At 52.6% G+C, this 17,480-nt stretch overlaps 1 protein-coding gene across 3 annotated transcripts in view; it reads left to right on the top strand.

Moving 5' to 3' along the window:
- The window catches only part of ANXA6 (annexin A6), a 46,931-nt gene that overhangs the window by 13,218 nt on the left and 16,233 nt on the right, over positions 1-17,480 (top strand). For all 3 annotated transcript variants that reach the window (XM_032477134.1, XM_032477132.1, XM_032477133.1), the window contains exons 3-17: positions 1,105-1,195; positions 1,903-1,997; positions 2,558-2,671; positions 3,640-3,730; positions 4,656-4,735; positions 6,564-6,620; positions 7,453-7,546; positions 7,970-8,065; positions 9,011-9,069; positions 10,089-10,211; positions 11,354-11,412; positions 12,744-12,822; positions 14,492-14,573; positions 15,827-15,921; positions 16,172-16,285. In XM_032477134.1, the coding sequence (XP_032333025.1) occupies positions 1,105-1,195; positions 1,903-1,997; positions 2,558-2,671; positions 3,640-3,730; positions 4,656-4,735; positions 6,564-6,620; positions 7,453-7,546; positions 7,970-8,065; positions 9,011-9,069; positions 10,089-10,211; positions 11,354-11,412; positions 12,744-12,822; positions 14,492-14,573; positions 15,827-15,921; positions 16,172-16,285 (1,329 nt within the window). The remainder of the gene's footprint in view (positions 1-1,104; positions 1,196-1,902; positions 1,998-2,557; positions 2,672-3,639; positions 3,731-4,655; positions 4,736-6,563; positions 6,621-7,452; positions 7,547-7,969; positions 8,066-9,010; positions 9,070-10,088; positions 10,212-11,353; positions 11,413-12,743; positions 12,823-14,491; positions 14,574-15,826; positions 15,922-16,171; positions 16,286-17,480) is intronic.

Genomic DNA, 17,480 nt, shown 5'->3' with positions numbered 1-17,480 from the left:
CCGTGAGGCCTTCCCTGGTTCCCTCATCCAGCTGGAATCACCCTCCACTGTTTTCCCTTGTTACTTTGCATGTTACGTGGGGTATTTATTACAAGCTCTATGCTAATTTGTATGCTAGTCTCTCCCCTTCGCTGGGTCAGGAAGCTCATGAAAGTCAGGCTCAGGTCCTCTTTGTTCCTGAGTCTTCAGCCCTTTGCACCAGGCCTGGCACAGGCTAAGTGCCCTGTCACTGTACTGTGCGCTCAGTGCCTTGGGCTCCAGCATCCTCAGCTCTCCTGGGCCCCATGCTTCTCCAGGCCATGCGGCTGACCCACATCTGACTTCTCTGTGAACCAGCCCATTGTGCATTCAGGTTTAATGTCTAAGATTCTCTGGCTCTGCCTCTCCCCGCCTTCACCTCAAGGACCCAGCCTGCTTGTCCTCAGATGCCAGTTCACGGCTCAGTTTACTGGCCCCAGAGGGGCAGCACCTTGTCTGGGCGTTGATTCTGAGGGTGGCTCTGGTCCCCTCCCAACTCCCGCCTCCCAGGCCAAGACTCCACCCTCGGAAACTGGCAGCTGCAAGGTTTCTGGAGCTGGAGAGCAAAGGGGAACAGGCCAGAGATCTGGGTTGTGTGTGACCCCAGCAAGAGGCGTCCCTTTGTGGGGCTTGGTTTCTTTATTTCTATGATAGAGATCATCTTAAGTGCTTTCTACAAGATGGTCAAGTAGTCGCATTTCATGGAGGTGAAAGGGCTTTGTGCTGGGGTGGCGGGGAGGTGAGGGTCGTTACTCTTGCAGGAATCGTTTCCACCCCTTGTGCTCCGTTTGGCCTTTGTCTCTCCTGAGTCCTCGGAAAGTGGTGCAGAACCATGGGCTTGGCTGAGCCACCCTCCCGCAGGGGAAGCGGCACCATCCTTGGGGCAGGTGGGGGCAGGAGGTCCAGGGAGAGTCCTCCGTATACCTGCCCGGGCTTCCTGTGGTCAGCGCTGCATGTTAGGGGCCGGGCTGCTCAGCATGGACTCAGCCTCCGGGCAGGGCTGGGGGTGTGAGCTGGGGCTGGGGCTGAGAGCCCCGTGCGTTCAGGGGCCAGGTCAGCAGCCCACCTGTGCTCTTCTCTCTGCAGGGTGCCAAGTACCGAGGCTCCATTCATGACTTCCCTGACTTTGACCCCAGCCAGGATGCCGAGACTCTGTACAACGCCATGAAGGGCTTCGGTGGGTGCCGGCGCCGGGGGTGGGGCCCGCGGAGCAGGATTCACTGGGGCTCGGGGGTGTCCCCACACGTGGGCCCAGCCCAGAGCCCTTTCGGTCACGGGGGATGAGATGGTGACACATACTCACTCATTCTTTAGTCTCCTCTTTTATTATTTTTCATAATCTTAAAATGAACTATTCCAGACCAATAAAAAAAGATCTAAAGAGCAGTAGAAGCTTCACCCGTAGACCTGCCGTCCATCTTAAGAAGTAGAACTTGCTTGCTCATAGAGTTGAAACCTCCGTGGTTGGTCTCCCTCCTGATAACATCATCCTGCCGTTGCTCCCGGGGGTAACCACTGCCTTGAACTTGCTGCTTATTATTCTCTTTTGTTTTCCTTGTCACTGAAAGAATCTCGTCCTGTGTGTTAGGACACCTGGCTTTTTCTAAGCCAGGCCCATTGGGATACCTCGGGTGAGTCCTGGCCCCCCTCTGCGCCTCATTTTTCTTACTCACGTGATGAGGAGCTGATTCATGGGCTCTCCGAGCTCAGATACTACATGTGCTAGGAACCCCTCAGCCGGGGCTTGTCAGATCCCTGTAGATCCTCCCCTCCCACGCCGCTGCCTCACATGCACAGAAGGCTGATGAGGACTGTAGGGAGCAGCCCTGGTGGGCTTCCTGGAGGCAGATTGGGAGGGGGTGACAGGTGCATCCCCTCTTCTAGGCAGTGACAAGGAGGCCATCTTGGAACTGATCACTTCCCGGAGCAACAGGCAGAGGCAGGAGATCTGCCAGAACTACAAGTCCCTCTATGGCAAGGTAACCATGGCAACCAGAGGATTGTGGGATGGGGACGGGGGAGTGATTGCATTCAACTGTGTGTTCATCCAGGGCCTTTCTTGGAAATTTTACCCCAGGTCAGCCTCTGTGCCTTCACTTCTGCCTTCCTTTTTCCTTCTCTCAGTCAGGCAGGGACCACTGAGCCACAGATAACATCTAGAGCACCGGCTACATGCTGGGCGCTCTGCTAGGTCTTAGGGCTACACAGGTGAATAATACACGGGTGGGTGTCAACTCTGCAGACTCACAGATGGTGCAAGAGATGCACAATAAACAAGCAAACAACAGTGAGGAGGAGGCACAATGCTGTGCACTTGGTCCTGCCATTTGCAAGCTGCATGCCTTTGGGCAAGTTACCTGGCATCTCTAAACCCATGTCTTAAGGGTGATGTTAATGCGTACCTCCAGGAGTGATGATTAAATGAGATTACTTAGCCCTAGTGCCTGTACAGAGTAAGTACTCGTTAAATGTAATTCTTATCATTATAACTGCTCTTCCCCATCCTCCTCCATCTCCTCCCCCCTGCTCCCCCCACCAGGACCTCATTGCTGACTTGAAGTATGAGCTGACGGGGAAGTTTGAACGACTGATTGTGGGTCTGATGAGGCCACCTGCCTATGGTGATGCCAAAGAAATGAAAGATGCCATCTCGGTAAGAGGCGTGGGTCTGCATGTGTGTTGGGGGTGGGGAAGTGGTTCATGGGGAGATTTCAGCCTCTACAGCAGGTCTTCAGTGAGCCCTACACACCCCTGGCACGTGTGCCCTGCCTCATGAGGCAGCTTGCCCGCATCCCATCCCAGAGGCGTGCAGTCTCCTCCAGGTGGACAGAGGTGGGGCAGATGTCAATGTGGGGCTCACACCCGCTCCCCCCAGCAGCTGACAGTCCTGAGGAAGCAGGATTCAGGGATGTGGAAACAGATTGTATCCAACACCCAAGGGCCAAGGGCATCCTAAAGGAATTTTGGAGAGCACTCCCTGGGCTAGGGTGGCTGGAAAGGGCGTCACAGAAGATAAGAGGATGGCTCTGGGCCCAAAGGCTGGAGATAATTTGGTTGGTCAGAGTGGGCAGGTCACTGCAGATTGGAGAGGAGATGGCAGGAGCTGGGGTGGGGGTGTGTTCAGGATACGAGCAGCCAGCTCAGTCTGGTGGAGTTGGAGAGTTGCTCCCTACAAAGCAGGGAGAGATTCAAAAGCCTTTGAGTGTACTGAGCACTTTACAGTTTCTAAAGTGCTATGACGCTTGCCTCAGATGAGCTATTAAACATGAATTTGTTTCATAAACTAATAAAATTAGCAGTGTTGGAGATGATTACCTTCTCAATCTTCATGTGAGTTCAGCAGAGCAACTAGTGTCATCTCCATTTTACAGATGTGAAAACTGAGGCCCAGAAAGATACAGTTTTTTATGAAAGGTTACAAAGCAAGCTGCAGGCAGAGGCGAACCTAGAATCCATGTCTTTTGATTCTCTGGGCAGCAGCTCCAGATCGGTGCCTGAGAGCTCTGGTCGGAGCCCCCTGTGTGCTGGGGATTTCCTAGCTTGGCCACCCCAGGTTCCCACCTTGCGGCAGGTGGCCTCCCATCCCAGCCCTTAACTCACATGGCCTTTCTTTTCTCTCAGGGCATTGGTACCGATGAGAAGTGCCTCATTGAGATCTTGGCTTCCCGGACCAATGAGCAGATCCACCAGCTGGTGGCAGCGTACAAAGATGGTAAGATGGGTGGGAGGGGCCATGCAGGTTTTTCACATACTGTATGAGGATGATTGCAAGAGTAGGGATCTTAAGACTCTATCCATCCATCTTTCCTTCTTCCCTCTGATCTGTCCTTCCATCCATCCGTCCATCCAGTAAGTTCCAGCTCTGTGCTGGGCAGTGTGCTAGGTTCTCAGGATATGATGGTCCCTGTGTAGTCCCTGCCTCTGAGAGCTTCTAGATTAATGAGGTAACGGGGGATATAGACAATTAAAGAGGCAAATAAAGAAACATGATGATGACACGTTGTGGTGAAGAGTTATGAAGGAAACAGATGAAAAAACAAACATCAGGTTTTAACTGGGGAGGACATGATTCAGACAGGTGATCGGGGAAGCCTGTCTTGGGAGGAAATGAGAAGGAGCCAGCTGTATAGAGTGGGGAGAAGACCCAGGCAGGAGAGGGAACAGCAAGTCCAGACGCCCTAGAGCACAGTGAGCCTGGTGTGCGGTGTGAAGCTAGAGCGGTAGAGGGTGAGGCCAGGTCACACGGGGCCTTGCAGACCAGGAGAAAGAGATGTGTATTCCAAGTCCCGCGCGAAGCAGGGGAGCCCGTGATCACTATGGGCTTTAAGACGGTCACTCTTGTTTCTGTGGATTGGAGAAGCAGAGAGAACGGTCAGAAGGCTGTAGCCACTGTCCACGTGAGCGATGGCCGTGTCCGGAGTCAGACGGCACAGGTGGGCATAGAGAGCGGTGGGCAGATTCCAGTTCAGTACAAAGAACTGTGAAAATACACCCTGGGTCTTGCCATGGCCGTCCTGGGGACTGGGTTTCGGGATTTGTAACAAATACCTGATCATTTTAGGGGCAGCAGGGACCTTTCTCCTGGGTCCCTGCGGCGTCCTGGGGATGAGACTAGAGGTTGTGTTCCTTCCCTGCAGCCTATGAGCGAGACCTGGAAGCTGACGTCATTGGAGACACCTCCGGCCACTTCCGGAAGATGCTCGTGGTCCTGCTGCAGGTTGGTCCACCCGTCCCCAAGCTCTCTGCTGGGTTACTGAAGGCTGTGGACACCTTCTCCCTGTTTCCCTAGACAAGGGTGGCTTCTTGGGAGTAAAGTCCTCATTGTTTTGGCTGTCCCTCCCTCTCTGCCCATTTGATTATCTTCAAACTTGAGATGGTTTCTCTCTGGCTCACCTGGGTGTAGAATCTGAGCATCCAGGGTCTCTTCTGTCCCCCATGGTTTGCACCAGCAGGTGACCGCGTTTCCTTCCACACACCTTGTCTCTCTGTGCCCAGGAATATCCTCTCCTGTGTCCTCTTCACATGCACCCCTTCCCCCTCCTCTCCAGCCTCCCTCCTGCCATGGCTTCCCCAGCCACTGCCTGTACCTGAGGACGCCAGCAGGGGCGCCAGCAGGGCCGTGGCATTTCTGGGGCTGCCTGCCTTCCATCTCCCGCAGCCGGGCCCTGCTGCTCCCTCCCACCCAAGGAGGACGTAGAAAAGAGCCAAAGAGGCTGCACACTGGTGTCCACGGCTGGATTCCACTTGCCAAGTTGGTTTTTTTTTTCCATTGTTCATTTCCCCTACAGTGTGTTTTTTAAAGAAACACTGAGTTCGTGGCTACCATTTAAAACGAGGGAGATTTTGTTCGAAAACCAGATCTCTGGATTCTTTTGAATAATCGAAAGTTCTGGCCAGAGCAGGCCTCCCTTCTGCAGTGGCCTGGAGCACACCTCCCACCCTGCCTCTTCCCCTCTACCTGCCCGGCCCCGCAGGAGCCTCTGTGACTGCGGGCCCCGTGGGAACAGGCACTGAGGTGTCTCAAGCCCAGCTCCAAGGACCAAACCTTTAGAAAGGTTTATATATGAATTAAGCCACCTCTTAATTTATGTATTCTTTCACTCCCTTCACCTCCCCCCACACACATGTGCCAGCAGCTGCTCCCAGTCCTCTTCCTCCCGTCACCATAACAATCCACATTCCACATTAAGCAGCCGGGGAGTGATCAGGAGAAACTTCAGGAGTGGGAAAGTGTGAACTTTGCCCCATTTTCAAAGCACATGTTCCAGACAGGAGTTCCAGCCCGTATCTTGGAGTCAGGATGTGGCCTCCTCAACATCTAACACCTTAGCGGGGACCGTAAGCGTGCAGGCTCTGTGACCTTAGGCTCAGTCCCAAAGAGAGGCGGGGTGGGATTGAGATCCTGGAAAGCACATCCTGGGGAAGAGGAGATACGCATAGGCTTGACCTCTTCTGCCCAGGTAACCTAGGAGCCCAGGACAGCTGGCGCCTGGCCCCTTGGGATTCGCCTCTATCAATGGGGCATCGGGTGTGGGTGGAGCGACAGGAACACCAGTAATAGGATTTGGTGCCTTCACAGTTTGTGAGCTCAGATCCCAGGGCCCAGTTCTCACTGGTGAATTCTTTGAGTTAAGGTACAGGAGCCCCTAAGAGAATGCAGATAAGCAGACTTTTTTATCTCTTATATTGTAGGGGGCTTCATGGGCCATGCCAGAACTTGTGCAGGAGTCCTGACCTCAGAGATGTTCTCAGTACAGGGCTCTGGGTCCTTTAGGATTGGGACACCTGGAAAGACCTTGGTTATTCTCAGGACTCCCCTGTTTGGTCCAGGCTCCAAGGATGAAGGGAGGAGCCAGTGGGAGGGACCCTATGGTTCCCTGCAGAATAGATGCTGCAGTCTTGATCCAGTAGCAGCTGAAAGTCACTCCTCCTGGATGCTTCTGGGCTACCACGGCTTTCCCAGTCTCCCTTGTCTCTACCACTGGCACCCAGGCTTTCCCCTGGCTCTGGCATCTGAACCACATGTCCCTTGTCTCTCCGCCCAGGGAACCAGGGAGGAGGACGATGTAGTGAGCGAGGACTTGGTGCAACAGGACGTCCAGGTAAACAAGCACGATGGAGGTCCCCAAGGCACAGCAAGGGAGCCCTGAGAGAGGGGAGAGGTTGGGCATCTGGGGAAGGGCTGGAGGCGAAGTAGTTCTCATCAGGTACCAGAAATAACTGACTCACGGCCATCATTTATACGGTGCTTTGTTGGAGAAAGGGCTTACATTATCTTTCAAAGGTACACGACATATGTAAAATTGATGAGATGTATTTTGGAGCTTTCATCATTTGTTCATTAGTTCATTCAGTTAGTTAATATTTATTGAACAATGACTATGTGTTGGGCACTCTGCCGAGCATTGGGGAATTACTATTGAACAAAGACGGTACTGGGAGAAATAGGCATGTATTAATCACACAAACGCCTTCTCTGTGGATATAGCATACCTTCCGGGTGTGTTGAGTCCCCACTATGTGCCAGTAACACAGCAGGGGTAGATACAGAGAATGTAAGACATAATTCCTGTTGTTTGTGGGGAATATAGTGGGGAGCCAAGCATAGAAACACTATAATACACAGTGGATCAAAGCCATAAAGAAATAGAAAGCTGTAGAAGCCTAGAAGAGGGAGGGAGGGAAAGAGAACTCTGCCTAGGGGCATCAGGAAGTGCTCTGAGAACAAATGGGACATTTAATCAAGGCGCTAAAGGTTGAATAGGAGTTTCCCCAGACAGAAAGGGAGAAGGCAATCAAGGTGTATGCAAAGGTCCTGAGGCTACCAGTTACTGGCAGGTTCAGGGAACCGGCAGCAGTTGGGAATAGCTTGGCCTGTGAGTTCTGTCTCCTGAGGTTTCCTCTTTTAGTTAAGTCCCACTTCTTCCCCTTCAGGACCTGTACGAGGCAGGGGAATTGAAATGGGGAACAGATGAAGCCCAGTTCATTTACATTTTGGGAAATCGCAGCAAGCAGCATCTTCGGTTGGGTAAGCCCCAGAGAAGACCTATAGCTGCCCCCTTGGGGTTGGGCCAAGCATCCCTCTCTCTTTTCCTTTTCTGCTAATGGAGCATGATAGCTGCTTCATCTACAACCCAAGCACTGGTCCTGATGTTATAAGACAGGGGTTTGTTTAGTCCCTCAGTGAGGCACTCACAGGGTGTTCGGCCCTTCTGTCTCAGCACCGGTCCCGTCTTCACGTTGGAGCGGGAGGCACACACAGCCCCTCAGCAGGCCCATCATGACTGCACAGTGGCTGTGACGCGCACGGCCTCCCTGCCACCTCCTAGGTGCCAGCCCTGCCTTCAGGGTGGCACTCCGGTCCTGGCCACTGTGCCTCCCCTTCTGCAGTCCCTCTTCCTTCCAGTGTTATGGGGGCATCTCGACACCCCTGTCTCTCTGTCTGGCCCAGTGTTTGATGAGTATCTGAAGACCACGGGGAAGCCGATCGAAGCCAGCATCCGAGGGGAGCTGTCCGGGGACTTTGAGAAGCTGATGCTGGCTGTGGGTACGTCCCGACGTTGCATTCCCAGGGCCTTCGAGGGATTCAGGGATTCTGGCCCAGGAGTAAGGGGCTGAGAATGGGTAAAGGGGGATTAAATGGTAGGGGGATGGGAGGAGGAAAACCAGATTGTTTGCCCTCAAGCCAGACATTCCAGGAGTCAGTATGTCTGAGCCTGGGGTAGGCTGTGTGTCTGTGCTTTGAGGGGAGAGCTGTGGTCCAGCCCTCATCTTCAAGCCCAGAACTGTCCCCCACCAAGACTATTTCAAGTAGCCAGGTCCTGGCCTGCTCTGCCAGCAGGATCCAGAGGTTCAGCCAGTATCTTTCTGTCGAAGCAGAATCTAGAGAAACAGCTTTCCCAGCCCCACCCCAGATGCTTCCTGGGCCCAGTTCCCTGTGAAACCCTAAAGGTCTAGGAAGATGAAGTGGGTCTTTGCAGTGCCCTGCCGCATTACAGTAGGCCCCCCTTCTGATTTCTCTAGCTGCTGGGTTTGTGATTAAAGTGGGTGGGTCTGAAAAAAATAGCAATTAAATTTGCTCTGGAGGAGGAGAAGGGATGGAAAAGTACCAGAAATAAATAAGGATAGGTTGAATAATAGGATTTTATAGAGAATCATTCAGGGATTTAAGGAAAAAGCTCTTATAGCTGAAACGGTAGATAATGAAGATAGCTTTAGAAGCCACACTTAAGAATGATTAAATTAACGCATAATTATAAAGAGATTCCTTGTTTTCCTTTTAGTTATTCTGTTTATTTTGTAAAGGAAATAAATATTTAAGGAAAAAAGTGGGTGGGTCTGGGGTGCTCTGGCCTGTGGGTTATCAGGAATTAAGGTTCTTCCCGGGTTTGAACTCGGTGGCCCCCAAGGAATAGAAACAAAGAAGGGTTCAGGCCACCTCGTCGTCCTTCCGAGGCAGCCGGAGTAACTACGTCTTCCTCCCTGTTCTCAGTGAAGTGCATCCGGAGCACCCCCGAGTACTTTGCTGAAAGGCTGTTCAAGGCCATGAAGGTGCGTGGTGGGGTTGATGTGAATGAGGTTGGGGGAGGGGGCTTGGCCCACCCCCACAGGCCTGCCGGGACTCTTTGGCAAATTCTTGGGGTCCATTAGCCAAAAGGAGCCCTCAAGGGATTGGCCACAGGACAGGGTGAGGGGACTTTGACCCCGGTGAGCTCCAGAGCCTGGGAGGCTGCCTGGTCACACACCTTCCCACCCAGATACCTGCCCTGACCTCACAGTTGATCAGAGCGTGCAGTGACAGCCAGCCAGGTGGGTTGGAAGCCCATGCACTTAAAAAATACTAATTAACCAGAATGTTTATATATAGTGTACGTAAGTAAGTAAAAAATTATTGGCGTTGTCTGCTAAGATTCGTGATGTTCATCCCTGGGACCCAGTGATTCCACTCTGGGCGTCGAGTGCTTCCCAGGGCTCGACACACACGACACCCAGGAACTCATGATGTTTCATAGCACCCCGGGGTAAACGAATGCAGTTCTTTGCTGCCAGAGGTCGTAGGCCCGAAGTCCCTGCGTGGCCATCCCACAAGGTCGAGCGGACCGCATGTAGCCCACTCCCCGTCTTCCAGTGCCAGTGTGCGCTGGACATCGTCCCTGCAGAGATGTCTGTTTGTATGATGTGTTCATAGGAACATTCCTAGCACCATTGTCCATATTATGAAAAAACTAGAAACAACCCAACATCCTTCAGGAGTAGCATGGAAAAATAAATGCATTGTGGTATATTTACAAAGTTCCAAAATGTGCAAATCTAAACGATATATTGCTTAGAGTTACAAAGTTAGGTAAAATTATAAAGGAAGTCAAGGATGGGAATGACATGAGCAGGGAGGAAGGAGATGAGAGCGGGAGGGCCCCACAGGGAGCTTCAGAGGGTTTGGCAACGTTCTGCCTCTTTTGTTCTTAATTTTAACATTTTATTACAAAAATTGTATTTGCAACTGAGCTCGGGGCTGTCAGTATTCCAGCCTCCTCTCAACTCCCTGTCCCCCAAACCTACTTGTCTTCCAGGGCCTGGGGACCCGGGACAACACTCTGATCCGCATCATGGTCTCCCGCAGTGAGCTGGACATGCTGGACATCCGGGAGATCTTCCGGACCAAGTATGAGAAGTCCCTGTACAGCATGATCAAGGTGAGGCGCTCACGGGGGGTGCTGAGAGGGCTGGGGAACCTTGAAGGAGAGAAGGCGCTGGCCTGGAACGCTGGGAGTCTCGTGGGAATTCCAGGAGCCTCTGCCTGTGGCACCTTCAGGGAATTTAAGGCAACTCAACAGAGAAGCTAGGGTCCAGGGTCCTGGTAAGACAGGAGGCACCTCTTGAGAGGAAGGCAGGGCTGGGTCATGACGAGCACGAAGCTGGATCCCGGACGAGGACTCCATCCCTAGGGCAGTGAGAGTTCAGTCTCCCAGAGGCAGCGGGAGGCATTGAAGACCACAAAGGAGGGTCCGCTTGGGACCCGTTGGCCCTGGGCCGGGCGATGACTCTGGGCGCTCCAGCCGATGCGGCTTGGTCAGAGACACACGTAGAGCTGCGTTGTTGCTCCTTGTTTTGGGTGACTGGGATAACGCTTTCTGAGTTCCTGCTGTGCTCCCCAAAGTGTGTTTCTAAAGAGGAGTTTTATAGGCATTACAAGCAAAAATGTCCCATGGGAAAGTGCTTGGAAAGAACTAGAATAAGCAAAGATAAGTCAGTTTCTTCAGCTCAGAACTTCTCACAGCCTCGACTAGGGCATGTCCATCACAAAGCTCCAAGAGGGACAGAGAGTGCGGCACGTCTGTGAAATGCACATTTGCTTGTTTGGTTTTGGCATTTCTCAGGGTTTTTGGTCATAGAGCCCTGTTTTCATGGACTGTTTCCCTTGGGAGGACTGGGCTGGGGATTATCTGGTGGCAGGGGTGTGCTGGGGCCAGCTCGCACTGGCTTGGGAAAGCATCTCTTCTTAATTCCACGTTCAGTGAGATGTTGGTAGCTTGGAATTGTCCATTGAAAGTTTTACACCATGGAAATTGGCAGGTGCTACAAATCCAGGCTGTTGGCTTGCTTGCTTTTCTTCTCTCTCTCTTTCTTTCTTCCTTTTTTTCCCAAAAAGCCAGTTGTTAAATAGTTACTGGCACACCATTGTTTGGTCTCAGTCGCCTCCAGACAGGGGAGAGTCGGGGCTGCTGTGAATACGTGGTCAGCCTCCCCCTATTTGGGGCTATGCAGAGCCTTCCCTCCTTGTCTGAGAATCTCGGCGCTGGGCGAGACGTGGTAACCTTTCTCTCTCTCTCCCCAGAATGACACCTCTGGCGAGTACAAGAAGGCTCTGCTGAAGCTGTGTGGGGGAGACGATGAGTAAGTGGCCGCTTGGCCCTGGGGGGCGGGGAGTGGCCTCAGGTGTGGCGGGCCGGATTCTCCTGGCCTCATCCTGGTGAATGGGTGGATGGACCGGATGGGCTTGGGGATTCCTCGGAGGCAGGAGCAGCGCAGGTGAAAGTGGGAGTGTGCGTATATGTGAGCGGGAGTGTGGTCTCCCTTACGTGGAGATGCCTGCTCTTGTGAACTTGGAAATCAGTCCGGAGGTGTGGACCAGGAATCAGAATATGAGGGTCTAGGCCCTGCTACTTACTGCATAGCTGCTTCTCACTTTTTCTCACCCAGTAAATGGATAAAATACAGATGGCTGCTCTGGCTACTCATTTATTCAGCCTGCCCGTATGAAGTGCTCCCCGAGTGCAGGCGTTGTGGGGAAGTCATGATGAAGCCCGCAGCCTAGAAAGGCGGACAGACCAGGGCGTGCATACAGGGCAGCCCTGTAACCAGGGAAGGTACACGTGCCTCTGAAAGCACATGCAGGTGGCAGGTGCACTATGCCAGACTCGGGGGAGGCTCCCAGAAATAATGAGGCTGAGGCGAGGAGGAGGTGAAGGCGGGGCCTGGAGGGAGAGTGTTTGGGGTGCAAAGAAGGCCTAGAGGTGAAAAGGCACAGCCTGGCTCATGCACGTGACTGAGGTCACACTTTTGTAGCATGCAGGGAGAGAAGAGGCCAAGAGGTACAGGGCCTGGGGCCCCTTCCTGGCATATGAACCTCACCTAAGTGCATCAGAGAGCCATTGGGGGATTAAATTGGGGCATGACTTGACCAGATCTGTGTGCTAGGAAGGGAATTTCAGGTACCCTGATTTCCCTTCTCTGAGGCTTGTAAGGATCCAGTGAAGTAGGAGATAGGAGAGCCTCCTGTTTACCTTTGGTAGATGCCTGGGGCTGGCTCAGCTCAGCAGAGAGTTCCCTAGGGACTAAAACACCCAGGTGCTTTGCAGGAAGACAAGGGGAGATAGCATGGCCATAAGCTGGTCTTGGTCATGTTTGAGAGGGGAGACTGGGATGGAAGTCACTCAAATTGTAAGGAAGAAAGGGGAGGTGGAAGGATTGGAGAAATCCTCTCCTGCGTGGGACCTGGGGTCAGGAAGACCGCTGGCTAGAGCCAGCATTGCAGAGGGTGGACGTTCCTCGGAAATGGAGGGAGGGCTCTGGTGAATGGGGGAGGCTCAGGCTGGAGAGAAGATAAAGCCAGATGGATTTACGTCAAGTGTGTGTTGGTGTGTGTGCGTATGTGGGTGTGTGTTGGTGTGGCGTGGCCCACGATGACCTTCCCTCCTGTCCTCTCCGTAACCCCTCCATTCCAGTGCTGCTGGCCAGTTCTTCCCGGAGGCAGCGCAGGTGGCCTATCAGATGTGGGAGCTTAGTGCAGTGGCCCGAGTAGAGGTCAGACCCTCCCCACCTCCTGCTTGACCTCTTGACTACAAGCTTCCACTCTTCTGCTCGCACCTTGCTGCTGCTCTGGTTGGCACCCAGCTGCCCCCTGGTGGCCAACCTGAGACACTGAGTCTCTCGTCTTGAAGCTTCCTGTTCTCCGTGGAGTGATGGATGGGTGGGCGGGCACTCTGGTGTCGGCATCCGATTCTGCATTAACCTCTAACACGCTGGGAAGGGTTCTGGCCCACTAACTACTAACAGGCCTTGCTGAATGGAGACCTGGGTTGGTTCTTTGCAGGGGCCTATCCCATCCTGGGTTTGGAGGCATGGAAGCTGAGAACAGATGGGCACCTCTGGGTGCACTGGATTCTGGGTCCCCCTGACCAGCCTCAGGCCCAGGGTCCACAAAGGGCAAGAATGAAAGTTTCACAGACGTACTCAGGGCAAACCAGTCCAGGGACGAATAGTACTTGGCCCCTACAAAAATGTTTGGTACCTCGGGCTGTGTCACTGACTCGCTGTGCCGCCTTTGGCCAGACTCCAGCTCTAAACTGAGGGAGTTAGACATGCCAGCCTGGATGGCCTCCAGGATGCTCTAGGATAGCGCTTCCCAAATCACAAGGCAAGGGCCGTCATTGCAGACCGTCTTAAGACACATGAGAAATGAATTGAGTTTTGGCGGGGGGACATCGATGGCATTAGGTAACACTGAACCTCACACAGAGAGAAAGCTACTCCTCGGGGATTCCATCAACCTTGCTGCTCATGTCAAAGAAGGAGGCTCAGTTTGGTGCCACATCCCTGCCACAGTTGCTGGTTTTCCTGTTTCACAAAGAGCTGAGAGAGCTAGCTTCAAGTTTAGAGCTTCTGGCTAGCAATGGTGTCTGTTAAATTTGATGATATTTTAAAATATGGATTTTTTTTTTTTGGTTTTATGACATTTAGTTTCATGGATTGTTGTCTGTTATGGTGCATGACACCAACTTTCTATTCATGATAGTGAAAGAAAGTTGTTTTCATTCATTAATTCATTGAATAAATATTTTTTGAGTGCTTACTCCTGTGTCGGGCACTGCTGTGGGCACTTGGGAAATACCAAAGAACAGGACAAAAATCCTTGCCCTTTAGGTGTATTTAAATGCACTTCAAAATGAATGCATTCAAGTAAAATAGAAAAGAAGTTGAATTAGCTGAATCAAGTTAAAATATTAGAAAACAGCATAGAGTGCACACAAATATGGAAAACTTTACAAAGATCATTCAGGAGTGATTGAAATTTGGGCAGCTCTGTTCTGGTATTTGAGAACATTTCAGTTGCCTTTTCAGGGAGAGTGTTTCTTTGAGAGTCAGGAGGGCCTTGGGGACAGGGCAGGGGTCTGAGGGGCTGGGAGCCAGTGGAGCCAGATGAGAGCTGACTCCTGGGGCAGGAGCCCGGCCACTCTTCCCTTGACAGTGCTTGCCCTGCTCCCAGGCCTGGGCCCGTCTCTCTCTCTCTCTCTCTCTCTCTCAGCTCTAGGCAGGGGTCTGTCTGCTGTGCCTTCACCCCCGCCTCTTTCCCCCCAAGCTGCTTGGTTTGGGGCTCATGGGGACAGCCCCCTCTCCCTCGCATGCTCCTCTCTTGGCCTGGCCCCCTGGGGGGCCCCCAGACACTTGCTGAGTCATCTTCTGCTTCTTGCAGCTGAAAGGAACCGTGCACCCAGCCAGGGACTTCAACCCCGATGCAGATGCCAAAGCATTGCGGAAAGCCATGAAGGGGCTTGGTAAGGGGCCCGTGAAAGGGGCCGGGCTGGCCTGTGGGGCAGCAGCTCTGGCAGTGGGCCCGACAGGGGCAAGAGCTGAGGCCTCAGACTGGGGTCTGCAGGATGGCGAGGACTTTTATTTGCTTTGAGTCTCCACCCTCCTGGAGCCTCCCACTCCCTGAGTATAGGGAGGAGGGGCATGAGGGGGTTTGTAAGGAAGTTGGCACCAGCCCTTCCTGGAGACCAGGGTGCTCCCAGGCTCTCAAGAGCATTGTCCTGGTGTAGAGGAAAGACTGGCTGATAAGGCCTGGGGTTTTGCTCGGGCTTTGCTGCTGACTCACTGTGTGACTTTGGGCAAGTCCCTTAACTCACCTGGGTCTCAGTATCCCCATGCATAAAATAAGGAATGTGGACCCTGAATCTTAAGATCTCAAATTCGGGGGGGGGGAGCGCCCCCTGCTGGTCACCCATTTCCAGGCCTCCATTTGTCCCTGGTGAGAAGACCTGCGTGTGGGTGGATGGCCGTCCTCAGGAAGGCCAGCGGGGACAGAGCATCTGGGGTTTGGCCTCCATTGCCGTCCCCGCTCCCCGCTCTGTCTAACAGCACCTCCCAGGGGGCCTTGGGTCAAGTCCTTTACCTTCCAGGCCTCATTTTCATTTGTCTCATGGGAATACTATTATCTACCAAGCACATCTGGGACTGTAAGGAGACAGGGCTAAAAATGCTCTTGACGCATCGAGTTCTGTGCCAGGTCTGAAGCTGATGGCATTAACCTGAGGGGCAGGGAGTGGTACCCTCATGCCTTCCAGAGTCAACCTGCTGTGGTTAGAGGGGCTTTCGAGGAGTTGCAGAGAAAGGACATAGGGTTCCCAAGGGGACTTAGGTTGTCTGGTTGGAAGAATTCCTTAATAACCCCCCAGCTCTTCACGATACAGGTGTGGAAATCGAGTCCCAGAAAGAGGAGGGGGCTTGCCCAAGGGGACAGCCATTTTCAGAGCCAGGACTAGAACTCAGAGGCCCTGACACTCAACCCAGTGGTCTCTGCTCCCCCAGGGGTCTTTTTTCTCAACCTGTGGCATGACAGAAGGAAGTACAGAAAGGAATCCAGGGGAAGTTAGTGGCTTGGGCCAGAAGCAAGGCTCTTGCAGGGGCTTGGGGACGAGGCTGCCTAGCCTGGTCTCTCCCCTGACAAAGGATGGATGGGGCCCATTCCTGGGGGAGATGGGGAAGCTGGGCCTAGGCCTTCCTCTGAGCTGTGGCTTTGGGGACTCAGGGACTGATGAGGACACCATCATCAACATCATCACGCACCGCAGCAACGCCCAGCGGCAGCAGATCCGGCAGGCCTTCAAGTCTCACTTTGGCCGGGTAAGGACCTCCAGCCCTGCATCCATGCTCCTCCTCTGGTGGGCTCAGCCTGTCACAGCTAGCTCTGCGCCTGCGCCTTCATGGCAGTGGGACCTCCTGTGGCCCTGTGTTCCTGGAGTGTGTCCAGTGCTGGATTTGGGCTGCCTGTACACCCATCTCCTCCCTCCTCGTTCCTTGTGATCAGCAGCAGCTGTGTGACTGGCTCCGCTTGGGGCTGATGTTGGCATGACTTTGGCTCCGCCCTTTACAGGACTTGATGGCTGACCTGAAGTCTGAGATCTCCGGAGACCTGGCGAGGCTGATTCTGGGACTGATGATGCCACCAGCCCATTACGAAGCCAAGCAGTTGAAGAAGGCCATGGAGGTAAGGTGTGGGCACCAAGGGCATGGGGTCCAGACTGTGCAGGTGCTGGGGAGGAACAGGCGTGCCTCCCAAGCCCAAGTGGGTTGGCTGTAACTCCTTGGTAGAGCCCCTTCCACATCTATCCTGGGTTGAGTTAGTTAGCTCAGTTACTTATCTCGTTAAGCCACCAGGCAGGACTTCTATTTTGTCCCCATTTTACTGAGCCTTGGGGCTTAAGTTACTTGGTCAAAGTCACAGCATTAGAAAGTAGCAAAGCTAGAATTTGGACCAAGTCTGTCTGACGCCAGAGACTGAGTTGACAACCACATGAAACTACTAGAACTTTTGGCTCCTAAAGGATTAAGAGGAGAACAGACGTTCCCTGGACAAAGCAAATTGAGACTGTTGTCCTTTTAAAGTTCCTGGACAAAAAAGTAAATGACTTAAAAACATGGAATTAGGAGAAGGATGGGGTAGACCGTGTGTCTCAGGACACTCTGAGGATAAGGCTGTCCTCACCACATGCCAGCTTTTAATAAAGAGACCATTGAAGATCTCCTTCAGATCGGAGAACCTAGGGACTGCTGAACACTGGGCAGTCACCTCCCAGGACAGAGAATGTGTCTTACTTTTTTTTTTATAGTCGTCAACCCAGCAGCTCGCAGAGACTGGCATGTAACGGGTGTTTAACAGATACGTGAATCTATGAATCAGTCAACCAGCCTTGTTCACCTCTCTCCCCTCCCACAAAGTGGGGACCTTAGAGTAATGGGTTCCCCAAGCTGCCTCAGTCCACATAGCATCCATTAAATCCAACAAATATCACTTGTTGTTTTCCTTAAAGCCCAGAACTTTGTTTCTTCCGACAAATACGTTTTTCACCAGGAAAATATACTCAAAGCAAAGAAGGAAATAGAAACCACCCGTGACCCTTCACCCACCCAGAGACCCCAGCCACTGTTACCTTGTGATGTGTGTCCTCTGTCCTTTTTATGCATTTATATATATAAGTGTTTATACTCAGATACATATATGTATATGCATTTTTATAAATGCATACTCATATACAATATATTTTTTTTAAATTTTTATTCCAAAGCATTTCTCATGGGAGGGTCTGGAAATCTTGACAAGCTGGCATGGTCAGCCTTGATTGTGCCAAGATCTGGTCTGGGGGCCGTGTCTAAGGGTAAAGAGAAAATCCAGGAAGGCTTGG

This window comes from Camelus ferus, chromosome 3, assembly GCF_009834535.1.
Source record: "Camelus ferus isolate YT-003-E chromosome 3, BCGSAC_Cfer_1.0, whole genome shotgun sequence".
In the NCBI taxonomy this organism is placed as follows: domain Eukaryota; kingdom Metazoa; phylum Chordata; class Mammalia; order Artiodactyla; family Camelidae; genus Camelus; species Camelus ferus.
The sequence above is the reverse complement of the archived record's forward strand: the minus strand, read 5'-3'. Positions and strand labels throughout refer to the sequence as shown.